The 27,249-nt window shown below is 44.2% G+C and overlaps 1 protein-coding gene across 1 annotated transcript in view; it reads left to right on the top strand.

The window, feature by feature from the left end:
- syt3 (synaptotagmin III) overlaps nt 1–19,543 on the top strand; it is a 22,964-nt gene extending 3,421 nt beyond the window's left edge. Inside the window, exons 2-4 of the mRNA XM_048617365.1 lie at nt 892–1,441; nt 17,281–17,401; nt 19,368–19,543. Of these exons, the coding sequence (XP_048473322.1) occupies nt 892–1,441; nt 17,281–17,401; nt 19,368–19,543 (847 nt within the window). The remainder of the gene's footprint in view (nt 1–891; nt 1,442–17,280; nt 17,402–19,367) is intronic.
- The last annotated feature ends 7,706 nt before the right edge of the window (nt 19,544–27,249 follow it).

Here is a 27,249-nt window from a genome sequence, read left to right as displayed (position 1 = left end):
CAGGCCAAGCAGCATCAGAGGAGCAGGAAAGCTGACGTTTCGGGTCTAGACCCTTCTTCAGACCCTTCTTCTGAAGTAGGTTCTAGACCCGAAATGTCAGCTTTCCTGCTCCTCTGATGCTGCTTGGCCTGCTGTGTTCATCCAGCTCTGCACCTTGTTATCTCATATTCTCCAGCATCGACAGTTCCTACTATCTCGGTTTCACCCTATCCACCCTGTTTGTGCCCATTGTAACTTTGTACGTCTCAATCAGATGGCCCGCTCAGCCTTCTGTACTCTAAGGAAAGCCATCCCAGCCCATCTGCTCTCCTCTGCATTTCAGGTTGACCCCTACAGGGGTTGCTCATGTCCAATGGGTGTGGGGACCCTTTCCCTCCTCCTCATTTGGGATGTGGGAGCCCATACGTATCACCTACCATAAAGGATTAACACGGCCTCTCTCTCCCACCAATGCCAGCTGCTTACAGCCATGGGAGGAATATTTATCTGCCTGTGAATCCTTTCCACTTATTCAAACTATTAGTTCCAAGGGAAAGTGTGTGATCACACTCAAATCCATCCTGACACAGAGTTTAGTTTTAAAATTCATTTGCAGGATATCAATTATAGGCAAGGCCAGAATAATTGTCTATCCCTAATGACCCTGGAAATGTCTGTGAACCGCCATCTTGAACTGCTGCAGCCCATGTGGGTGTATGTATGTGCTGTAAGCGAGGGAGTTCTATGGTTCACACTCCATGGTTCAGGTCAGCAGCAATGGCCTGAAACTCATGATAGGGAGCAGGAGGGTGGGGATCTTTGTTTTCAGCAACAGTGACCCATACTCTGGATTGTTGCCAAGAATGGAACAAAAGCTGTGGAGAATTCACTAACGTCTTTATTGCTTTCCAGGTTCAACTCGCTCCCGAGGCCGATCCCACAGCAATTGTCCAGCCCGGACTTTGGGAGCCAGACTGATGAGAAGGTGGAGCAGGTGACCAGCATTGGCCAGATCAAACCGGAACTCTACAAGCAGAGGTCCATCGACACGGAGGCAAAGAAGCACCAGAAGGTGAACTGCGGACGGATAAACTTCCTGCTGAAGTACACGTACGCCACGGAGCAACTGGTGGTCAAAGTCCTAAAGGCCCTTGATCTGCCAGCCAAAGATGCCAATGGATTCTCTGACCCTTATGTGAAGATTTACCTGCTCCCTGACCGCAAGAAGAAGTTCCAGACCAAGGTGCACCGCAAGACGTTGAACCCAGTGTTCAATGAGACCTTTCAATTCAACGTCCCGTTTAATGAGCTGCAGAACCGCAAGCTCCACTTCAGCATCTATGACTTTGACCGTTTCTCCCGTCACGACTTGATCGGGCAAGTGGTGCTGGACAACCTGCTGGAATTCTCTGACCTTTCCGAGGGAACACCCATGTGGCGGGACATCTTGGAAGCGACATCGGTGAGTTGCATTGGATTTTCCGCATTGGGTGAGTCGGGATCTGTGGAATGACGGGGAGGCGATAGCCTAATGGTGTTACCACTAACCATTAGTCTAGAGACCCAGTAATATTCTGGGGACCTGGGCTCAAATCCTACCAGTAGATGGTGGAATGTGAATTCAGTAAAAATCTGGATTTAACAGTGATATGGTGCACTTCTGTCAGTCGTTGTAAAAATTCATCTGGTTCATTCATGTCCTTCAGGGAAGGAAATCTACCATCCATATTTAGTCTGGCCTACATGTGACTCTAGACCCACAGCAATGTGGTTGCCTGGCCAATGGGCAATTAGGCATGGGCAATAAATAGCCAGTGGTACCCATATCCTGTGAATGAACGTTTAAAAAAGGTTTTCCGTACCCATTTCCTCCCTCACCCCTCCCCATCCCTTCACTTTCCACTCAACTTGGCTCAGCGCCTTCTCCCTCTCTCCACCACCATGTCTTCTCCATCATGAGCAGATGATGTACCGAGGGAGTGCTGCTCTGTCAGAGCTGCCAATGAGATGTTAAGACATGGCCTCTGTCTGCCTTCATCAAATGGATGGAAAACATCCCATGGACATGATTTGGAGAGTAGTTCTTTCTGGCACCTGAGCCAATATTTAAGCCTTTGTGTTCCCAGAAGGATAGGAATTTTTTTTTAAAACGGGGTGGGCCAAGAGAGGAATTCACTGTGGTTTCCTGCTCAGACCTGAAAAACAAAAGGGCTCTCTCGTCCTAATGTCATCATCAGTATGCGACATATGCTAAAGAAGAGTGATGCAGTTGCTTGCCGAAACCTTTTTGTATGCCACTCATCGGGACACGTGTGAAAATGCCAAATTTCAAATGAGCGCATGAAATTTGCCAGGAGAAAAAGGTACTGATTGATTGGCTAGTCAACTCTGATTGGCTGAGGCATTGGCCCTGGAGAAAGTCATGAGGAACAAGAGACTCCGAGATAATGTAAAAAGGTGCGCGGCTTGAACACTTTCCCCTCGTTTGCAGAGATCAGTGCCCTGAACTTATGTCAGTTTTATCAAGTGTAACTGAGCCACATTATGGGCTTCACTGATTATCTTAAGTTGGTTGTTAGCGCAAGTATTAGCACACTTGGGATCGTTCAGCAAGTGTTTGTCTCAATGAATGCAAGATGAAAATCTTTGGTGACCTCCCTCTTTCTGACTATATTGAACACACAGGCTTTGATGTTCTATCAATGGATCAGACACATCCTAACTGAATGGTGAAGCCCTGGTCTGAATAATCAACTCCTACCCTCTTGTTCCTAAGGGGTTAACTTTAGATGTCTTTAAAATTATGAAAAGTTTCAATGGGAAGCTGTAGAGGAAGTATTTCTCATTAAAGGGAAGACAAAAAATAGGGCTCGTACATCATGAATAAATCCAACAGAAAATGTAGGAGAATGCCTAATCCACAGATTAGCATAGATGTGAGTGTAATACAGCAGTGAGTAATTGAGCAAAGCGATATCGATTCATTTAAGGGGAAGGCAGATAAGCACATGAAGGAGGAATGAAGATATGTTGATTAGTTAAGGTGGGTTAGGTATTGAGCAGGTTTGTGTGGATCAGAAGCAGCGTCATAAATCAGTCGGGCACGTGGAGTATTGCTGCAAACGTAAGTGCAATCCTAATGGCCTACATAGGCCACACATTGACTGACTGAGCCAGGGATCTGTTGCAGTTTATTTTAAAAAGATGCTCATGCTAAATATTTCTGGGTGGTTGCGAATATTTAGCAGGTAGCCGCGCACTCTTGACGACGAGGATTGACTTTTCCTTGGGAGATGTATCAGGTGACAAGGTGATCTGTTGGACCCCAAGAGGTGATTGGGTGAGCCTTGAGCGTGCTGACAATAAAAAGATAAGAAGTAGCAGCAGGAGTAGACCATTCGGCTGCTCGAGCCTGCTTCGTTGCCCAGTATAATCATGGCTGTGCTAAATGGATCCAAACTACATGGTGAAGTACGAAACAAGATGATTATCTTTCCTTGATAGTAGGTTTAGTCACAGGCTGCAGCTTTTATAGACCTTTCACCTTCTAAACACAAGCCCAGTGTCCCATCTGACTCTTGCTACTCTTTCAAGTAAATTACATAAATTAACAAACTAGTTAACTAAAGAGCCTTCCTCTAAAGAAGCATTTTAAACCAAAACTTATTTAATTTTAAATAAAAGTACCACTTTGGGAGTTAGTGATGCACTCCAGTCCCTGTGGTACCCGCTGTTTATGAAAAGTCTCAAACATGGCAGTGAGCATCACCTCTCCAGGGACACTGGGCATTGATGTAATTACAGAGGAGAGATTGGTGGTAGTCTATGAGGATCCCCTGTGCCCCACTGCCTGGACATGTGAATGGCCACTCGGCCAAAGCAAAAACCCAGTTGCTGCAGCCAACCACACGGAGAGCAACTTCTTCCCATCAGGGAATTCTAACCCCTGTCTCCCGCGTGACGTGTGGGAACACCAATCACAATAGAGGTGAGGTGAAGAAGAATGACCAGTTTGCTCCTCTGAACGTCCTTTTAAAAAATAATCAGATTAAAGGGTAACAGCGCCTTAAGGGTCACTGCGGCAAACATCAAATGTTGAAATTAAGCTTCCAAAATTTAAATGAAAATGTCACATCGAGTGGAGCTGATGCATTGTGGCACCTGTGGTTCCCACTAGTTGTGGAAGACCTGAGATGTACCATGTGCTCCCTCTGCAGGGATTCCCAGGCCACAGAATAGGGACTAAATAATCCCAAGGTCCACTTATTGGCCAGAGATGTTAATGACCTCCTTAGCCAGGCTCCACAAGGAGACCTTCAAACTTGCCTGTACCTCTCTGCAGCAGTGGGGGCACAGGAGGAGAGCAAAGATTAAGCATATGGGATGAGGTGCAAACAGAGTTTGTAGAGATAAAGTAGCATCTGCAGTCTATGTGGAATATAATTGCCTCGAGGCCACAGAAATTACAGGTGACCTGTGAAGCAACTTAACCTTCTATCATATGGGAGTGCTGCATGCAGTACTCTGATACCAAATCCCTAATGGGGGAGGAAGGACTCCCAAGTAAAGAGCCTCCCATCAGGGTCACCAGCTACCTGGCACTCTTAATACATTTTTCCTGATCAACCTGTTTGAACGTGTTATGACACACCTCTGCAGCAGGTGAGATTTGAACCTAGGCTTCCAGGCTCAGAGATAGGGACACTACCTCTGCACCACAAAAAGCCATAACTGGACACTTTATAAATATTCCGTAGTTGACCTGTTCAGAGATGTGATAACACACCTCTGGAGCAGTTGGGGATTTGAACCGAGATTTCCTGGCTCCGTAGGGTAACAGCATGTAGGGACTTGACCACTGCATCATAAGTCTCCCAAACCAAACACTTTACATCTGATCCCAGTACTTAATAGATCAGTGCCGTCATTTGTGCATCTTAAACTAGATAATCAACAAATTGTTAACAGCAGATCCTCAACTTCAACTCCTGCCTGTGCCCCCCCAACACACACACACACACACACACACACACACACACACAAACACAAAGCATCCAAACATCCCTCTATTTTCTGAGAAGTCAAAAATCAGTGTCTCATTGACAAAGCCCTCAGAAATATTTATGGGTGAAGAGGAGGTGAGAGATTGAAATCATTCTGCCTAACCTAAAGTTCAGAGTCCAGGAATTTGCTGATTGAGGGCCTACTCTCGGTCCTAATAAGATAGAACTTTAATCTCACTTTATAAGCCAACTCTCTCAACACCACTGCACTCAATTCATTCACCTGTGGTCAAGGCCTAAACGATTGTTTCTTTTTTATATATTATTCACTGAATCTTCTCTTTAGCCACGAGCATACAGTGGAGACAGTTGCAGAATGATCCCTTGGAGCCACTTTACAGTGTTTCCAATTTAAATTACTGTCAGATTTTGACCCATTTCCCTGGGACACAGAAGGAATGGAAGCATGCAGCCTGTCCTGTGTGTTATCCTGTTCAGCTCTCCAGCTGCATTGGTAATGGCTACGAGCAGAAGATGTGCAGTTTGCTTTACAGCCAACTGTTTCTCTGCAGGGACCTGAATCAAGCCAAAAGTCTGCACAGATGGAGGCCATTTGGCCCACTGTGCTTGTGCTGACTCTTTGAAATGAGAGATCTGGCAAGTCTCACATCCTCCTCCACTCTTTGGCCTGCATCCCGGGAAATTTTCTCCCCGTTGAGTATTTAACCAATTCCATTTTGGAGGTTATTATTGAGTCTGCCCATTCTCGATTATGACAACTGAAACTGTCAGCTTCCCCTCTGGCACTTAGCTAGGCACATCAGCTTTTAAAAGCTGAACCGATATGATTCTGTAATGTGCATTTTTTGGGGGGGAGTAGATGCGGGGGAGGGGGGGATTACAGTTCACTCAGGAGTCAGTGTTGCTGTGGCAACATACACTTTTTACCTACATGTTGCAGCCTGGAGCTACAGAGGTAGAGGCTCCAACGGTCTTTCCCTCACACGGCTGGCCAGGAATCTCTCCCTCTCCCTTATTGCCTGTCGTTGGTGTGTGTCGGAAGGATTTGCAGTTGATAGTCAAATAAAAGCAAGATACTGCAGCTACAGGATATCTGTAATGAAAAGGGAGAACGCTGGAGAAACTCAGCAGGTCAAGCAACATCTGTGGAGAGAGAAACCAAGTTAACGTTTCAAATCTGATGTGACTCTTTTTATGACTGATATTCAAACTGTTTGGCAGTGTTGGCAGAGAAGGTGGCATGGTCACAGACTGGTGTACAGAGACCCAGATGAATGCTGTGAGGACACAAGTTCAAATCCTCCACAGTTGCTGATGAAATTTAAATTCAATTAATGCATCTACAGGGCAAAGCTCCTCATGGTGGGGTGGGGGGGTCAGTTAGCTCAGTGGACAGTTTGCACCGCAGAGTGATGCCAAAGTGTGAGTTCAATTCCTGCATTGGCTGAAGTTATCATGAACAACTCTCCTTCTCAAGCTTGCTGCCCGCTTGAGGTGCGGTGACCCGATAAACACCATTAGTCGCCTCATTCCAAGGTGAGAGCAGCCTTATAGTCTGGTAAGACTATAGTGACTCTACCCTTGCTTTGAAAACTCCTCAGAAATAGGAACCATGAAACTGACATCAGTTGTCCTAAAATACCCCTCTGGTTCACTAATGTCCTTTAGGGAATGAAATTTGCCACCCACACCCAGTCTGGCCTACATGTGACTCATGGTTGACTCTTAACTACTCTCTGAAATGACCCGAGCAAGCTACTCATTTCAGGGGCAATAAGGTGCTGTCCTGGTGAGTCACATTCACATCCTGTGAAAGAACAAAGAAAGAAAAGTTATGAACACGCCTTCCCTGGTGATCAAGCCCCGGTGTGGGACTGAAACCTGGAGCTGCCGACTCAGAGGCAGGAACACTACCCACTGCATCAGAGCTACCTTTTCATACAAGGTAGAGCGGGGCACATCTCAAATTTTCCTTCATTTATATGAGTGTACAGATTAGGAACAACAGTAGGCCATTCAGCCCCTCATGCCTGCTTCACCATCCGATAAGATCATGGCTTATCTGGTTGTAACCTCAAATCCACAATCCCACCCACCCTGATAACCTTTTACCCTACTCTCTGTCTTACAGACACACACTGAAGGCCCACCTCTGCCTTAAAAATATTCAAGGACTCTGCTTCTATCACCATTTCAGTGAGAGAGTTCCAAAGATTCACGACTCAGAAACATTTTCACTTGATTTCTTTTTGAATGGGTCAGCCTTGAATTTTAAACAGTGAACCCTAGTTCTAGGTTTTCCCAAAAGTGGAAACATCGTCTCCACATCCAGCCAAGACCCCACTGGGATCTTGTATATTTCAGTCAAGTTGCCTCTTACTCTTCTAAACCACAGCATGTACAAGCCTGGTCTGTTCAACCCTTTTCTCATAAGGCAGCCCTATCATTTCCAAGTATTAGTCTGGGGGACCTTTTCTGAACTGTCAGCAACACATTTGTATCATTCCTTAAATAAAGTGACCATGTGGGGCAGTGAACAAATTTTAGGAAGATACAACTGACACAACAGTAAATGTGAATTTGAAAAAAAAACTTCAAAACAATGAATTGATAGTTTGGTTTAATCTAGTGCGTAATTGATAGAAATGGCCATTTAAAAGGTGCCAAACAGCTGATCGAATTGATAAATTCTTGTGTTACAATCTCAGTTAAGAACAGGAGGGAGAGAGAGAGTTAGGCGAGATCACGAATCCTGATCACCTGAGAAGGGGTTGAGGGCCAGTGTTGAACTAAAGAGTTGAGTTTAATTAACACTGAGCTACTGTTTGTGTTGGTGCTGGGCTGGCCTCAATGAAATTGTACAAAAATGGGAGTTGGAGTGGAACTTCGTTTTATCCTGAGCTTCCTTCCTCCTGCAGCCTGCTGTATGGACGAAGTTTATGGCAAGGAGGAGAATGGAAAGTGTGTGTGTGTGTGTGTGTGTGTGTGTATTTGCACGTGTGAGAGACCAGCTTTCTCCTTCCAACACATGCAAACTCCCTCCCACACACAGATACATACTGTCTATCCCACAGGCACTCTCTCTCTTACTGCCTCCCACACACTCTCACTCTCTCCCACAAGACATGCTCTCTCTCTCTCACACAGACACACTCTGAAAGCCCACTCTGCCCTCTTGAAAGCAGTTCTGCAAAGGAGCTGGCACCTTTTCTGCACCAGTACTGCACTGGAATTATTAGCTAAGCTTTTGGGCTACAGCACATAATGGGAAAGTCATTGGACTACAGGGATTCCCAACTTATGGATACTCTTACCTATGAATGCAATCCATGACAGGGTGAAAGTTTAAAGACCTGACTTACGAACATTTCCTGCACTTTCAAACGTTTACTTTACATTGACCGGCACTGTGTTCCAACTTGTGCACAAAGCAACTTGGGAATGGAGTTTGGAATAGGGCCTGTTCACAACCTGGGGACTGCCTGTACTAATCCACTGCTCAGGCTAATGTTCTGGGCCAGGGATTCAAGTCCCAAACTAGCTGATGATGGGATTCAAATTCAATTAATACATCTGGTGTATGAAGGGCTGAATGGCCTGCCTCTGCTCCTAGTTTCCAGATGTTTTCTAATTAACCTGGAGCAAGTGGGACATGCACCCAGGCCTCCTGGTTCGGAAATAAGGACACTATCATTGCACCAGAAGAACCCCTTGCTCCTAGTTCCTATTTTTTCATATACCAGTGTTAATACTATCAGCGACTGGGTAGCTAATCAATGACCACTTGCAGGCTTCAGTCAGTGTAGGGGCTTGAAGACTGTCTATAGACCTTTCCATTGGGATGGAGGTGGGAAGGTGGCAGATAGCTCCTAACCCCCACTGGGTGGGAGTGCAGGAGGGCCCAAGCTTCTGCAGCATGTGGTGTTGCCCTCAGCTCAACGATTTTCCAATCAGATAGTGTTTCTGCATGATAGACTCCTAGACTAGAGTGATCAGGGTGCAGAAGGTTTTTACTTCCAAAGCTGTTTATCTAGAAATCAAGCTCCCCCACTGTTGTGGTGGAAGGTAGACTCATATTAGTCCCAGTTTTGCATTACTAGTCAAGTAACATCACTGTTATACTGCTGGGGCCCACATGGTGCAGAGCTCCAAGCAGAGTTGGCAATCTTGTTGATTGTCCCTAAATTGTTTGCTACAGCAGCCTTTAACCATCATATTTCTGAAGCTGACAAAAGGTGTAGGAGTCGATGACTGAACAGTAAATTCTATTCCTCCTCTCAGTCCAATGTGATCCGCCCTGGCAGCTTGAGATAACTGCTGGACCTACAGAAATGCTCATTACAATCTCGGCTCCCTGTAGGGGAGTTGCTGAGATGGAGGGGGTGCGGAGGCCGAGAGCTTTCAAAATTACTTCTGGGGATCAGCGTGGAAATGAAAGGCTTCATGAGCAATTTAGACGTTGGATGAGCAAATGAGGAGGAAAGCTCATCAAAGTCAATCAGAATTCGTTCAGGAGATCTGTCACATAGGCCTTGAATTGAGCAGGTGGGCTATAACAAGCAACAGACCCTCTGTGAGGCAGAAGTAGAGAATAAAATTTATCAGATGTAATTTGGAAGAGCAGCTCCAAAACATTAACCACAGGACAGGGGGCAACAGGACATCATATTGAGTTTTTGTGAAACTTTTCAACGAGGTATCAGCCATGATCATATTGAATGTTAGAGCAGGTTAGAGGGGCCAAATGGCCTATTCCTATTCCTATTTCTTATGATCTTACAGCCTTGGATGAAGGGAGTGATTATTCAGGGCATAGACTGCAATATTGACCATAACATAGTGGCAGGTGTGAGCTAAAAGCAACCAGTGTGTGGGGGAGGGCATGTGAGGGGATGGGGGAGGATGAAAAATTCAAGGATACCTGAAGTATAGACGGTTTAAAGAAATGGTAGTTTTAGCCGATATAGTGTTAGCACCCCTGGAATAATTCTCTGAGTGTGTATGAGCAATGGCATGGTATTGGGGCTGAGTTGACTGGATGGCTGGTTTGCAATACAGAGTGATGCCAACAGCATGGGTTCAATTCATGCGCTAGCTGAGGTTATCATGAAGGAGAGAGAGCAGAGAGACAGCCCCTGAACCAGTGGAAATCACAAGTTCTGTCTGTAACATGTTCCCAGCCCCAAGCTGTTCAGGGAGGGTACAAGCTTCTACAGCATGAGGGGCTACACTGGACTCAATGAATTTCCTGTCAACTAGTATTTCCAAACGATAGATTCCTGGACTGGAGAGGTAATAGAGCCGAGTGCTGTATCTCATGCAGCAAAGGCCCATCCCCCCATCCCCAGAAGCCCAACACATACCCCACCCTGCACCTTAGTGGGAGATGGAGGCCTCCTGCCACTGAGAATAAGTCACATAACCATTGGCACCCAAAAGGCTTTTATCATTGATAACTGGTTGTTAGTCTGTAGACCAATCAATTCCCTGTTGCCACCCTGCTGCATCTGTACACAAGCCCTTAGCTCCAGTTCGTCTGCAAACCATTCAGATACTGCTTTTTTGACTGGTTCTTTATGATGCATGCTATGAGCATCAGGTTACTTGCTTTTAAAACATGCAACAATCCTTTAAAGCACTGTGTTTCCCCATTTCAGCATGGAAAAAATAAAACCCAGACAAAGAAAAGGACACGGTCTTTACACAGTTCAAAGGCAATTACACGAGTGGGCAAGAAAAGCTGCTTTTTGCCTGTGATAGCCACATCCTACAAAACATACCATCATCGTATGACATAAATCAGTCACTCCTTCACAGTCACTGTGTCCAAACCTCTGCAAGTCCCTCCATACCAGCAGTGTAAGAGCACCTTCAGCTTTGAGGGAGAGGCAATGGCCTAGTAGTATTATCACTAGACTGTTACTCCAGAGACCCAGATAACATTCTGAGGAAGCTTCGCAGTGGGGTATTTTACAAGAGGGATTCTTTTTTGGTTGTTATTGTGGGGACGGGGTGTGAGGGATGAGTTGCGGGAAATGTGGGAGACACGGTGGAGGGCGTTCTCGACCACTGAGGGGGGGAAGTTGCAGTCCTTGAAAAACGAGGACATTTGAGATGTACGGGAGTGGAATGCCTCATCCTGGGAGCAGATGCGGCGGAGGCGAAGAAATTGGGAATAGGGGATAGCATTTTTGATTTTACGAGGGGAATCCGTCAGCCTTCCTGCTCCTATGATGCTGCTTGGCCTGCTGTGTTCATCCAGCTCTGCACTTTGTTGTCTAACATTCTGAGGACCTGGGTTCAGATCCCGCCACAGCAGGTGGTGGAATTTGAATTCAATAAAATATCTGGAATTAAGAATCTAATGATAACCATGAATCCATTGTCGATTGTCGGGAAAAACCCATCTGGTTCATTAATGTCCTTTAGGAAAGGAAACTGCCATCCTTACCTGGTCTGGCCTACATGTGACTCCAGACCCACAGCAATGTGGTTGACTCTGAAATGCCTGCTGGGCAATTAGGGATGGGCAATAAATGCTACCGAGCCAGAGATACCTTCATTCCGTTAATGAATAAAGGACCTCATGGATATTGCTGGTGTAAGAAAGCAACTTGTTTCTCAAGGACAGTGGGGGATGGATGATGAATTGTCTTGCCTGCAATGCCCAAGTCCCTAGAATGCGTATTTTAAAAAGATTTGCAAGCTTGCAGTTCTCCAAGGTTGCAGTGGTCTTTAACTTGCGGCTATCCTCCCATTATTGGCTTAGACAATGATGAGTTGGAACGTATGCACATACTGGGGCATGGGGAGACATTGTGTAAGTGATTGGTTTGGCACCAGGCAAAGCTGAAGGCTAAAACAGATAATTTATTGTACAGAGATAAGTAGAGATGCTTTACCTGCACTTTCTCTGATGCTATTAGATAATGGGGTATATCAATCACTCACCTGTCTCCACGCAGCTATTAATTATGTTAAAATCTAATTGAAATGGCAGTGTGTGTGGTCACTCAGTCTCAGTGGAGTAGGATAGTGATACAATGACTACTGTCCAAATTGTAAAGTGGAACCCATTACACAAATGAGGTGAGAATATGAGAGAGGACAGTCCCATTGTAATCTGAAATTTGGCAGAACTTTGCAAGGCAGAAGGAACCTATCCAAAGGTGAGTCATGGCCTGGATTTCTCACAAAACCAATCTTCCAGCTCTGCTCTCTGTCTCCAAATCCCTTTGCTGCAAAATATCTATCTTTAAAAGATGTAACACTCTCCACCTTTCCCATTCACCAAGGCTTCTTCAACAATACCTTCCAAAACCATGACCACTTCCATCCAGAAGGATAGCAGATACATGGGAGCACCAGCACCTACAATTCCTTTCCAAGCCACTCACCCTCCAGACTTGGAAATATATAACCGTTCTTTCAGTGACACCTGGTCAAAATCCTTGAATTCTCTCCATTTTAGCACTATGGATGTACCTGCAGCAAATAGACTGCAACAGTTTGAGATGGTAGCTCCCCATTACCTACTCAAGGGCAGTTAGGGGTGGGCAATAAATGCTGGCCCAGCCAGCAATGCTCAGGGCCCATGAACAATTTTTTTAAAAATATTTCCCATGATCAAGTACCTCCTGGTCCAATAACTCCCTATAGCAGTAACCAGTACCTCCCACATGCACATACGTGCACATAATTGTACAGATGTTTTTTGACCCTTTCATGGGATGTGAGTGTCAGTGGCAAGACTAGCATTTGTAGCCCATCCTTAATTACTCCTTGAAGAGGTTGGAGCCTTTCTGTCTCAGAAGAAGAAAACTTTGGATAGGCTTGATAAGGTAGACACAGAGAAGATGTCATCACTAATGGGAAAGATCAGAAGAAAGATTCATAAGTATAAAATATTTCCATTCATAAATTCCATACGAAACCCAGACAGTGGTAAAAGTGACATTCACTGGTAGTCCATGGGCTGTTAGTTGTTAGACCCGCTGTGCTGGAGGGAAAGAGGGCCTCATGGCAGCATCATGACCCTCCATTTCCTCCACTCCCTTTTGCCAAGATCTCTGTGAGGTTCTTTGTTCAGAAACGGATATATATTTAGCGGGGAGACGTGGAATCAGAATTGCACACACTGTTAAACATGAATCCTTCATGATCGTTTTGCAGACTCTCTCTGCTGGTACATGTGTGTATGGTGGCCTCAAGTGAATAAAATGTGCAATGCCATTTTCAGTACACTACAGTCTCATCCTCAGTTAAGTGCTTAATGATGTCCATCTGTCTGTATATCCCCAATTTTAGTTGACTCACCATTGGTGCCTTAAGTTGCCCTGGCCTCAAGCATTAGAATTAGAATCAACTTTATTGCCACATGACTACAGTGAAAAGTTTACAAGTCACCACTTATGGCCCCAGCTTTGGTACAAAGTACCTAGGTACAAATTCTTCAGTACAAGTTCTTAGTGGAGAAAGAGAGGCGTGCATTGCCATAGCAACTTTTGCCTCCAGCAAACAACTCTGTAGGTCCCTCCTTATCCTTCCTGCCTCTCTACCTCCCACTCCAATAATCCTCTGTGTCAAACAGCATTCAACACTCCACCCACCTCCTTCATTCAATGGATGTTTTTTGATTCTTTCTATGGAGTGTCATCAGCAAGGCCAGATATGTAGCCTGTTCCCAGTTGCTCCTTGAAAAGTTGGGGGCCTTTCACTCTCAAAAGGAGAAAGAGAGAAAACTCTACCTAGTTAACCAACCTTTTGCTCACACAGCCTAATATCTCCTTACATGGCTCAGTGCCATACTTTGTTTTATAATGCTCCAGTGGAGTGGCACCTGATGTTTGATTACATTAATGCGGCTAAATATATATGTGATGTTAGAGACAACAAGGTGCAGAGCTGGATGAACACAGCAGGCCAAGCAGCATCATCGGAGCAGAAAGGCTGATGTTTCGGGCCTAGACCCTTCATCAGAAAAGCATATATGTGATGTTGTTCTGGTTGTCATCAGAAACTGGCCCAGGATGGTGAGTCGTTCTCCTGGAAATTTCCATCCACCCTATGGTCCTTAGTAAGCAATTTGTGCCATATTCTGATGGGGCCAAAATGTGACTGGTTGTGAATTGTAGCTTATTGCATTGCTACCAGTAGAGGCTGCTAGAGTGCTACAGCCAGCAACATCTTGTGGTTGGTCTAAGTAGGCGCTGTTGAAAGGCAACTTTCTGTTTCAGTCTCAAATCGCCGTTTCAGTCGAAGCAGATTGGCTTTTGTGGAAGTGGGGAAGGAGGGCACGAGGGCACGGGTCTATGATTGTTAACCAGTCTGATGTACTGATTCAATTAAGGGAGTCAGCGTTTGTGCTGTGAAGATTTTCATTGTTTTCAGTTCAGTAATTTGAACAGCTGAGGCTTTAATAAGAAAGCGACACAGGCTTTAGTGTGTTGCAAGAATCTGGAACAGAAAATGAAGATCTGGCACTTTTTTATATTTTAAAAATGCATTCGAGCTTAGTGGTAACACAGGCAAGTGCACTGGCTGACAGCTACAGCTTCAGAATGGCAGTGAGTGGGGAATCTCATTTGCCTTTTTTAAAATTTGTTCACGGGATGTGGGCATCACTGGCTAGGCCAGCATTTATTGCCCAGCAGGCAGTTAAAAGTCAATCACATTGGTGTGTGTCTGGAATCATATGCAGAGCAAACTATGTAATGATGGCAGATTTCATTCCCTAAAGAGCATTGCTGAACCAACCAGATGGAGATTTCCCCAACAATTTCATGGTCATCATTAAGTTCTTAAATCACAGATTTTTTTTTATATTTTGAAATCAAACTCTACCATCAGCCATGGTAGGAATTGAACCCAGACCTCTAGATTAATAGCCTCGTAATATTACCACTAGGGCATTTCCACCCCCGTACCCTGAGTTACGTTCTTCAGGCTTCTCAGTTTCCATTTTCAGCATCATCTTGATGCTCACATTTACTCAGCAAAGTCCAGAAAAGTACAAACCTCCAGAGTGATTCATTCACCTGATCATTATGTTTTTTTCATGAGGTCCTTCTCCAGTTGCATCAATGTTACTGGATCAAAATCCTGAAACTCCTTCCATCCCTCCATGTAGTGTGTGGGGTGTCCCTAGGGTCAGAAATCATGATCCTTCATCTGGTCCTGGCCCAACTGGGCTATGATATACCTATTGTCCCAGGTCATTTAAAACAAAAAGTTGTCAATGGGATGTGTATGTGTGACTGGCAAATGCTAGAGTCCACCATATTGCTGTGGGTTTGGAGTCACATGTAGACCAGGCCAGGTGAGGACAGCAGATTTTCTTCCGTGAAGGACATTAGTGAAATAGATAGATTTTTAGAATGATTCACTGTGGTTAGATGGTCACTGTTGGGCCAGCTTTTTTTAAAAATTGAATTCACATTTCATCATCTGCTATGGTGGGATTTGAACCCATGTCCTCCGAGCATTAGCCTGGGTTTCTGGATTATTAGTCCAATGACACCAACACTTCCCCACCTTGATTATGGCACTTGAAGAAGGTGGCTCACCATCATCTTCTCAAGGACAACCAGAGATGGGCTGAGCCAACAATATCAAATAAAAAGTAAAGTTCTGTGACTGTCCATCTATCTTCAGTAGCCCACCCAAGTGATTATTCCTTGTGTGTGAACCTAAATTGCGGGTATTAGCAAGGCTGTTTGACCATGGTGTGGAGAAGCATTGCAGTGGAGCTCAGCTCTGTTCTGACTCAGGACTGTATTGGGGAGTGAGAACCCTGATTGCTGATCTGTTTCACCATGTACATGTCTTGGTGGTTTAACCAGCTTACTCAATGCAAGGTTACAAACACAACCTACATGCCAATTGCGCAGAAGGGGTACAGCTCCCTCCCTTCTTGTTTCAAGGTGATACTCCCCGGACCTAACGCACCATGGCCCAGTGTGGATTCTATTACAGCTGTTCAAATACCCTACATTATAACAACTTACACAGAGATGGTGGGTCATGGTAATGTCACTGAATGAGCAGTCCAGGAGCCTAGCCTAATGCTCTGGGGATAAGGCTTCCAATGCCCTGGGGATAAGGGTTCCAATGCCCTGGGGATAAGGGTTCCAATGCCCTGAGGATAAGGCTTCCAATGCTCTGGGGATAAGGGTTCCAATCTTGCCATCACAGCTGGTGGAATCTAAGATTCAAGTAATAAATCTGAAATATGAAGCTAGTGATCATTAAACTATTGTTTAATGTGATTTGGTTCGCTGAACTGCCTTAAGGAGGGAAATCTGCCATCTTTATCTGGCCTGGACCAGATGTGATCACAACAATGTGGTTGACTCTTAACTGCCCTTTGAAATTGTCCAAACAAACCATACCATTTAATTAGGGATGGCTTACAAATTCTGGCCTTACTAGTGATGCTGTATTCCACAATAGAATTTTAAAAATGCTGCCACCCACTCTTAAGTTTTCTCTGTTGGTAAATGGAATTCCAGGCACTTGTATGATGCTACCTTCTTCCTTGCTTCCTGCATGTAGATAGGAGGCAAAATGCATTCTTACACTAGCTTCCTTGGCCTGCTTTTTTTTCCAGAACAGGCTGTAAACCTGAAGCCAGAGGTTCTCATTTCGAGGGAGCCAGCCTAACTTGGCTGGCCAGGAGTCACTGCTGCATTTATCGCAGGCATGCTATTGAGAGATTTGTCAGTTGACAATCAATCTGAGATTTTGTTTTAATCAGGAAGGGAATCGAGAGTTTTAGGGAAAAGGCAGGAAAGTGAATTTGAGGATCGTCAGAATAGTGGAGCAGACTCAATAGGCTGAACGATCTATTTCTTCTCCTACATCTTATGGTTTTAATCTGTTGTGAAGCAGCTTTTGATAGTGTCTGTATCCTATGAAAGAATAAAGATTGGCCAGGAAAGTAGCTTCATGAGGTCGGCAGAAACACTATCGAGATACAAACTCTTTCTCCAGGCAATGCCAGCTTTCCCTCCGAAAAGAAAGTATTATAAATAGCAGTCTGTAGTCAGAGAAAGGAGAAAGATGGTGTAATCTTGGTATAAGTAGTCTAATCTGCAATTCACTGTTTCCCACCCACTTCTTCTCTGAGGTTTTGATATTTTTGGCAATATTTTCAGCTCAGCTGAAAAGAGAGTCGAGGACGATTTGAATCCTTCGTGCCAACATCAAGTCAAAAATCCCACAATGATGTATTCTGGGATACTTGGCTGCCTCACTAAAGTTGTTCTCTTTCCCCCAGGAGAAAGCTGATCTGGGTGAGATAAACTTCTCGTTGTGCTATCTCCCGACGGCAGGCAGACTCACAATCACCATTATCAAAGCTACCAATCTAAAGGCGATGGATTTAACCGGATTTTCAGGTAATTTCACCACTGCACGCAGATGGCATACAAAGGGTCCCCATTTTCCGTGAACCTCTAATCGATTTTTGCGTCTTTTGCCCTCTTCCCCAATGACCTCTGCCCTCTGCTGCCCCCTCGTTCTAGACTCCCCCACTTTCAGTATCCACCCTGTTAGTTCATCACAGGATCTTCTGAGTTTCATTGAGGCCACCTTTCTTTCTCCAAAACTCAGTGAGTACAGGCCCAACCTGCTCAACCTTTCCTTCACCGTAGGAACCACCCTAGGAACCCTAATGAATTGCTTCCAGTACCTCATTAGAAAGGCTCATGGAATGTTGGCCTTTATCACAACAGGATTGGAGTGATGGAGTAGTGAAGCCTTGCTTCAATTGTACAAAATCGTGTTTAGCTACTGGGGCACCTGTGTGAATTAATGGTCTCCTTACCTGAGAAAAGATATTATTTTTATCAAAGAGCGGGTACAATGTAGGTTGATCACACTTGTTCCTCGGGTGGCAGACTATCGTATGGAGAGAGTTTGTGTCTGTATTCTCTAGTGTTTTGAAGGATGAGAGGTAATCTTGTTAAAACCTACAAAATGCTTAAAGAGCTAGGAACAGTAGGTCCGAGTAAGATGTTTCCCTTGTTTGGGGAGTCGAGAATCAGTGGAACAATTTCAAAATAAAGGGAAGCCAATTTATACTAAGATGACAATTTGTTTTCACTCAGACGGTTGTGAATCTGGAATTCTGTACCCAAGAGGGCTCTGGAAACTCTTTATCTTTACAGATTTCTAAACCCTAATGATGCAAAGGGCTATGGGGATAGTGTGGGACAAAAGGCATTAAAGTGGATGATCAGCCCATGGTCCTAATCAATGGCAAAGCAAATTCAACAGGTTGAATAGCCTACTTCCTCATCTATGCTTCTATAATCTAGGTGTTGGTCTCGTCAATGTCCTTTACAGTTGTAGGAATGATGTGGAGGTACAGGTGTTGGACTGGGGCGCACAAAGTCGAAGTAACATGACACCAGGTTATAGCCCAACAGGTTTATTTGAAATTGCAAGCGTTTGGAGCATAGTCCCTTTGTCAGGTTACGAAGGGGCAACACTCCAAAAGCTTGTGATTTCAAATAAGCCAGTTGGACTTCTGACAGTTGTAGGAAGACTTCCCTACTATTTATATTCCATACCCACTTGCAATTAAAGTCAACACCCATTTGTCTTCCTAATTACCTGCAGAGCCTACATGCTAGCATTTTGTGATTCATGTACAATGACATGCAGTTTCCTGTTACCACAGCATTTTGCAGTCTTGTGCCATTTAAATAATAATCTGATTTCCTAATGTTGTTGCCAAACAGATGCTGTCAGTTCTCCTGGTACCTCAACCAAAGTGACCCTGTGTGAGCTTAGACCGGGTGTATTAGTTGGTCCTTGCAGGCCAAAGCCCTGACCCCTGCATATAGTCCCAATTGAGCAGAGGGCTTATATAAGAAATGAAGAAAAACCTCTCTCATAAAATAGCCATAGATTCTGCATGGAGTTCTCAATTAAGTTGATACATCCTTGTTGGCCAAGGGTATTAAGGGAAATGAACAAAAGGGCAGATCAATGGAGTTGAAGTCCAGATTGACTTTGGTTCAAATTAATTTGAAAAAGACTAAAGGGGCTGAATGGCCTGCTCCTATAGTTTCCATTCAGGGACAGACACTTCACTTTTTCAATTTCACCCTTCCCGATCTGAAGGTGCTGAGGCTAATTATTAACAATGTTGATTTATCAATGCAGGCAAGGAGTAGCATGTGGAATTGCAGGATGAGCCCCATATTAGGACGTTAGAGGGCATCAGAAATTGGCAGAATTTTTTGGGGGGTTTGGATGCTGTGTGGGGTAGGGGTGAATACCCGGCAGAATGCCAAGCAATGCTAGGCTCTGGCTTGACTGTCATCCAACCCACCATCCCTCCCTCTCTGTTTGCAGATCCCTATGTGAAAGCTTCACTGATCTGCGAGGGGAGGCGTCTGAAGAAGCGGAAGACGTCGATAAAAAAGAATACATTGAACCCAGTATACAATGAAGCCCTGGTGTTTGACATTCCCAATGAGAACATGGACCACGTCAATGTCATCATTGCCGTCATGGACTACGACTGGTGAGAAACTCTTCAAACAAACCAGGGATGGGGATGGGAGGGGCCTGTGTGAGGATTCAGTGATATCATCTACCTTTCTGTGCATTTGTATGTGCACACATGACAGTGTTTCCTCAAGGTGAGCTGTTTGGTTTGGTTGGCTGAATGGCTGGCATGCAGTGCAGTGTGACTCCAACAGTGTGGGGTCAATTCCCGTCCCAGCTGAGGTTACGATGAAGGACTCTCTTTCTGTAATGAGACAGCTGGATTATGGCATCTTCATCATTAATCACACACATCCAACAAATCTTTTCAGTTTGTACACAATGTGCTGGTACCTGTGTAATATGAGTACAATGTCTGACTGATACAGTCATGATACTCAGGAACAAATGCCAAGGAACTGGAGGGGATTACAATACATTCCAGAACAATGCTGAGATTCCAAGGGATAAATTACGAAGGGAGATTATGCAGGCGAGGTTGGTTTGCATGTGGAGCGTTGGACAAGGCACACAAATAAAAGCTGTTCTTGTTAGCTGGTCATGCAAGGAATAGGAGGCACAGATTCAAGGCTGTGGGCAAGACATAAAGGGGCTAACTTAAGTGGAAAAGGCCTGGAACACAATGCTCACAAGAGAGTTGGAAGCTGAGACCATCAGTGATTTCAAAATGAAATAAAGTGGACAATAAGTCTTGTAGGGCAGAGGCAATAAGACTATATTGATCAACGGCATGCCAAGTCAGTCAAGAGGTCTCATTTTCTGCCATGTCTCTGTTTTCAATGTAAATTAAGTCAATCAGAGAATGAGTCAGTATTCAGGGTGTGAGCCTTCAGAGTTTCAACCATCTCCAGGGATGATTCTCTATGTGAGACTCCCAGCCAGCAATGGCACTGGTTGTGGAATCTTAAGCACATGGTGCTAAGACCAACCCATGCCATTGGTGCCATTCCTCATGGGGAATTGGCCCCTTTTTGGAATTGGCCCCTTAGGTGTCAACCTGCTATTTCCCTCAGGCAGCCCTAATTTAGCTGCTGTGTGCATTTCCAGCATTTTCTGCCCTCCATTTACAAGTTGCTTCCTGTTATTGCCTTGTATTCAGGGAGAGTGAGAAAGGACATTAGCAGGGGTAAGGCAAACAGTGCCCATCCAACTAAGGAGGCAACACCCTAATAAGAGTTTCAATGGCCTTGTGATGACTAGAAACCTGCTGCATACATAAATACTGTGACTACAAAAGCAGCTCAGAATGTGGTACATTCCATAGTGATCGCCTGACTCCCCAGAGTCTTTCCATCATCGTTAAGCCAGAAGTTAAAAGGTTAGTCCCTGACATATCTGGATGAGGAAACCTCCAACAATACATGAGAAACTTGACACTGTTCAAGACAACAAGAGCTCCATTTAATGGCACCTCATTCATCACCTTAAACATTCATTCCCTCCAATACTGGCACACACAGTGCAAAATGCACAACAGGAACGTGCAAAGCCTCTTTTGACAGTGTCTCCCCAACCTGAAACGTATACCACTCAGAAGGACAAGGGCTTCAGATACATGGGAACACCACCACCTACAACTCTCTTCCAAAACCACACACCATCCTGAATTGAAAATGTGACTATCACATCAGCCAACAACTGTGGGCAGAAAGGATTAATCTTCAGGGTGTGGGACTTCAGAATCCCTAAATCCCCAGGGCTTATTCTCCAAGTGGGCCTGTTCCTTCATTGTCGCTGGGTCAGAATCCCACAATGTCCTCCACAGCAGTGGTTCAAGAACGCTGCTCACTACCACCTTCTCAAAGACAATCCCATTACACCAGCTGGCAGAACGAAATTTATTTAATAAATCTGAAATATAAAGCTAGTTTTAGTTATGGTGACCACATCAACTATCACCAATGGTTGTAATAACCCATTGTGTTCACTAATGTCCTTTCACAAAGGAATCTGCTTACCCAATCAGGGCCACACATGACCTCAGATACACAGCATTGAGGTTAACCTTTAACTGATGCTGGAACTAGCAATTCAAGGGCTATTCAGGATGGGCAACAGATACTGGCTTTGCCAGTGACGGCAATGTCCCATGAAAACATAAAGACAACTTCCTGACATATTTTTAATATAGTGAGGGGGATGTCTAATTGAAATTATGGAGCAGAACAATTTACTTACAATGGGCAATTGTGATTTTCACAAAGAAGATGATGTATGGTGAAGACGATTTTCTGAAAGGTGTTTGGATGAATTTCTGGAACAAAATGTTTAGAACTGAATAGGGAACAGCCATTACTCAAATTTAGCCTTGCATAATGAGCCAGAACTAGTTGACAATCTGGGAATAAGGAAACATCTTAGAAATAGTGACCATAATAAAATTTGATATTGGGTATTGATGGAAGATGATAAACCAGGACTTCACATTTAACATGAGGCAAATTTCAAAGGGGCAAGGAATAAATTGATTGCAGCAAGCTAATATGTTAGTAAGTAAATCTATAGATTTACAATGAGGAATATTCAAAGAGTTTTTTGGATACAGCACAAAGCAGTATTTAGCTCTGCCAGGCAAATCTTTCACTGGCGCAGCAAAGCAAGCCAGGTCATCAAATGAAGTAACAGACAGTATCAAATGAAAGGCTGCACACAAGAACAAGGAGTGGGAGAATGCCAACAGATTGAGACAGCAACAAAAAAAGTACAAAGAAATACAAAAAAGGAAAATGATAAAAGTTTGCAAGCTATATTGAAACAAATAGCAAAAATCTATGAAATAAGATTGAGACAAGGAATGGTAAACATGATTGCAGGCCCAGGAGATATTATAATGGACAGTAATAAAACAGTAGACTCATTGACAAAAGAGCATGATGTATCCATTTTACAATACAGGTGAGTGATAAGTAATGCTGGTATAAGGGAAACAAAAAGTAAGTGGAGGGGAGAAATTCTTTGAATGTAATGGAAGCACAAGAATGGAGAAAATAATGGGACTTAAGTTAGACAGTTGTCTGGTGTAGTGATTGTAACAAGGTCAGCCACGTGGACCTCACAGAATATGAGTTCCCTGATTGGGGCTGTTAACCTGCTCCAATCAGGGAGCCCTGGCTGACAGATATAAACAGGAGTGTCAGGGGTTCTCTTCACTCTGAATGCTGGCTCTGAGGGAGCCAGATCAGTGTCAAGAACTCTCCACATGTAAATAATGGGTGACTTGGTGATGGGATACTGGCCTCTGTGGGGTTGCTTCATCCAGGACAAGCTCTGGGCACTTTACCTCAATATACTGGCCTTGGAGGGAATGCAGAGCAAACCAACTGGACTAATATTAGAGTTTCAAGGGTTAATTTATGAGGACAAGTTGCTTAAACTTGGCCTTTACTACCTAGACTTCAGTAAGTCGGGTGCAAAAGGGTACAAGAAGATTTGGACAGACTAGTTACAGGGATCTTATTACCCTGAAATTCGAAACTATGGGTGTGTAATCTTAACATTATAGACTGCCAGTTGAGCAGTGAAATCAGGAAGCACTTATTTTACACACGGATGGTTAAGGGAATGTGAAACCTTCTTCCTGAAGAAGCTCGGGAGTCAATAAAAATCTTCAAGACTGAAATCAATACATTTTTGTTAAGTAAAGGGATGGAGGGATATGATCAATGATGGATGGATACAGTTGGCGTATGGTCTAACCATGATATAATAGAATGATGGAATAGGGTCAAGAAGTAAGTCTTGTTACCAGTTTTTGGAAGAAGGTGTCGGCCCTGTGTTTGGTAATACAAATCCTGAGCATTGCTGAAATGTTAGATGTGTTATCAGAGCTTTTCATCTTGTACTCATCAGGACAAAAAAAAAAGCCAAATTTCAAAAGATCACAACAGTTGATAAAAGCAAACAAGATTATGGGCCAAGTACTTGAAAACGGGATTAGAATAGGTAGATACTTGGTGACTGGCACAGATGCAATGAGCTGAAGGGCCTTATTCTATGCTGTAAAATCTTGATAATTCAACTACAGGAAAAGATGTGCACAGGTTCACCTTGAATGGCTGATGTGTTGACAAGGAGAACGCATTGAACTTTAAAGCTTTATCTTTTCATAAAAAATTGGCCAATTCATGCAATCTTACATTTATCCTGATCAAAAGCTTCATCAACATCTCTCTGTTTCTGTGAATGCGTAGGCTGGTGGTTTAGGAGCTTAGAAGGACCAAGGGAATTAGAATTAGAATTAGGTTTTATAGTCACATGTGCTCAAATACAGGAATACATGAGTACAGGAAAAGTGTACCAAGTCGCCAGTTCTGGCACCATCTTAGGTACAAAGATACTTAGGGACAAAATCTTAGGTATAAATTTTAAAACATGAAAGAATAAAGTTAAAAGATCAGCATTGCAGTCCTTATAAAGCTAAATTCAAAGTTACAAAAGGTACAAAATCTTTGGTATAAATTAGAAAAATAAAGAAATAAAGGTAAAAGTTCAGCATTGCAGTCTTTCTAAAGCAGGAATCAATGCTGGGCTTCCTCAAGGCCAGGGGCCTTCAAGTCCACGCTGATTCTTCATCGCTGATGCCATCCAAGGATTGGTGGTAAGTAGAGAGGAAAAAAAAGAAGAAAAAGGGAAAAGAACACAAATAGAGGAAACAGAAGGAAACAAACAGACAGTGCGGACAAGCTCTGGCTTAGGAGTTCTTCTCCACCATGTTGAGTGTGAAGTTCAGAGGAGTACTGACCGAGTGCTGATGTTACAAGAGGGAAGAATAAAGAGAATGAGTGAGACAGGGGGACAGATAAACAAAGATGACAGGCCCTTGAACTCTGAGGTATGGCTATTAAAACCCTTGGGGGTCAGCAACAGGGTGGGAGGTATTCGGGCTCTGTGTCTGTACACTCCCATTCACCTGGCTGGCCGCATTCTTCTTTGTTCTTTTTATTTGTTTTGTTTTTTCATTTTTCTTTTGTATCAAAGTTCACCTTTTCTTCTTCCTCGCGGCTGTGGTGGAAGAAGGCAGTCGTGATGGCCTGCTGTGCAGCAGCAGCATGGTGGATGTGGATGTCTGTTCCTCGCGACCATAGTGGTCGAAGGTTTCGTCATCTGTGAGTCTGGTTCGTTCCTTCTGGCGGCAGTGCGCCAGTTTCAGCAGTGGCTCGGGTTCATTCCCCTTGGCTGCGGCGGCGATCTGGTGACTTTGGGCAGTGACTGAAGTGGTGACAGCTTCAGTATCGGCAACTTGGTGATGTCAGATTTGTCAGGCAAGACGTCCCCTTGACAAAGCCGTGCTGATGCAGCAGCCCTATTTTACCATGCACTTCTAGGAATTCCAAATCTCATCTTTAATAATGCACTCTGAAATCTTATTAACGATTGAGGTCAGGCTAACCGGACTATAATTTCCCATCTTCTGCCTCCCTCCCTTCTTAAGCAGGGGTGTTATGTTAGCCATTTTCTAGTCTTCTGGGACCGTCCCTAGCTCCAGTGATTCCTCTCATCTTAAAAATATGACCCCTAGTCTTGAATTTGCCCACCATAGGGAAAAAAAACCCTTGTTTTTTACCTTACCCATACCCATCATGGTTTTATAAACCTCTATACGATCTCAATAGCCTATGCTCGAGTGAAAAAAGTCCCAGCTTATCCAGCCCCTCCTTATAACTCGAACCCTCCATTTGAACTATTCGAGTGTTGACCGCACCCTTCTCATAGTCTGCTTACTTGCTGTGCTTGGAGTTAGATTTCTGACCAATCCCATATACTGTCTATCCTGTAATTTTTTCTGGAAACTTTAATAACCTCTCCTGAACCTCCCCTTCTTTAACTAGTTTAAAGTCCCTGTGACCTTGATTTTTGCCATTAGTTTGTCTACCTTCTTCCAAATGTTTCGTGAATGAAGATAAATTTGTTCAATTATCAAGGATCCTTGGTACAATACGCATTCTGTCCCTTCCTTTTATTTGCTGGTAACAATCAACCCCATTGCTCACCAGCAATCCTACCTTCTCCTTTACCTTTGATTTTATAATATTCTATGCAACTGAACCCAATCCCCCACTATTTAGTTTAAAGTCCTATCTACAGCCCTAGTCATGCGATTCACCAGGACTCTGGCCCCAGCATGATTCAAGTGAAGCCCATCCCGTCCGAACAGCTCCTTCCTTCCCAGTTCTGGTGCCACTTGTCCATGACTTTGAATCTGTTTCTCCCACACCACTCTTTGAGCCACATGTTTACCTCTTTAATCTTGTTGACCCTGTGCCAGTTAGCTCATGGCTCAGGTAGTAATCTGGAGTTCTTTCTGGTTCTGTTTTTTAATTTAGTCCCTTGCTTCTTATGTTTCGTCAGCTTAAACTCTTTCTTCTTTTTACCTATATAGATAATGACAACTTGATCTTTCCCTTCCCACTTTTAAGTTCTTCTGCAGCCCAGATGAGAGATCCCGAACCTGGACACCAAGCAGGCGACATAGCCTTTGGGACTCTCGATCCTGGGTGCAGACAACAGTGTCTATTCCCCTGACTATACTGTTCCCGATTACAACAACGTTTCTCTTGAATGGCCCTCCTGTACCATGGTACCATGGTCAGTTTGCTCATCCTTCCTACAGCACCCACTCTCATCCACGTGGGGAGCAAGAATCTCAAACCTGTTAGACAAGCTCAAGGGCTGAGGCTCCTTCAGCACTATCTACTAGATCCCTGCACCTGCCTCACTGGTAGTTCCACCCTCCTGTCCCTGATCACTGACCAAATTCGAGGTCATTAATCCAAATGGTGTAACTGCCTCCTGTAACACGGTGTAGGTAACTCTTCCTCTCACTGTTGTCTCACAGTGTTCAAAGCTCTGACGCTGGCTCATCAACTTATTTTTACATCAAAAATATACTTCATTCATAAAAATATATACAAACATAGTTGCTAAAGCAGTTCAGTTCAATACAGTCTTTGCATGTTAGAACAAACAAATATTTGAGCTTGACTCTGCCAACAATTCCAAAATACCTAAGGTATTTTTTACATTGATATATCTGAGGTACCAGGAGGGTCTGATAACTGAATGGACCCCCATTGTGCTTTGGCAGAAAGACTTCAGACGGTGGTATTTCCCCAATGTGCTGGAGCAGCAGCTGCCCCAAGCTTTAGTGCGTCCCTCAGCACACAGTCCTGGACCTTGGAATGTGCCAGTCTGCAACACTCAGTCGACGTCAACTCCTTGTACTGGAAGAGCAACAAGCTTCAGGCAGACCAAAGAGCATCTTTCACCGAGTTGATGGTCCTCCAGACGCAGTCGATGTTTGTCTCGGTGTGCGTCCTGTGGAATAGACCTTACAGCACAGAGCCCCGTGTCACGGGGCTGCTCGGGACGAACCTCAAAAAAAACCACTGCATCTCTCTCCAGACTTCCTTTGCACATTTCAGCAGGAGATATGTGACAGTCTCTACGCCCTTGAAGCTGCTTTGAGGGCAGCATGCGGTGGCACAGAGAGTCCTGTCTTCCCAGAAATCAGTCTGTTCAACCTTCATTGAATTCTTCCTCAAATAAGGAGACCAAAGCTGCACGCAGTACTCCAGGTGTGGTCTCACCAAGGCCCTTTACAATTGCAGCAAGATATCCCTGCTCCTGTACGCGAATCCTCTCACAATGAAGGCCAACATACCTATTTGCCTTCTTCACCATCTACTGTATCTGCATAACAAGGTGTAGAGCTGGATGAACACAGCAG

The sequence above is a fragment of the Rhincodon typus genome, chromosome 37 (assembly GCF_021869965.1).
Source record: "Rhincodon typus isolate 14 chromosome 37, sRhiTyp1.1, whole genome shotgun sequence".
Taxonomy (NCBI): domain Eukaryota; kingdom Metazoa; phylum Chordata; class Chondrichthyes; order Orectolobiformes; family Rhincodontidae; genus Rhincodon; species Rhincodon typus.
Note: the sequence above shows the minus strand (reverse complement) of the source record. Positions and strands in the feature narration are given on the sequence as shown.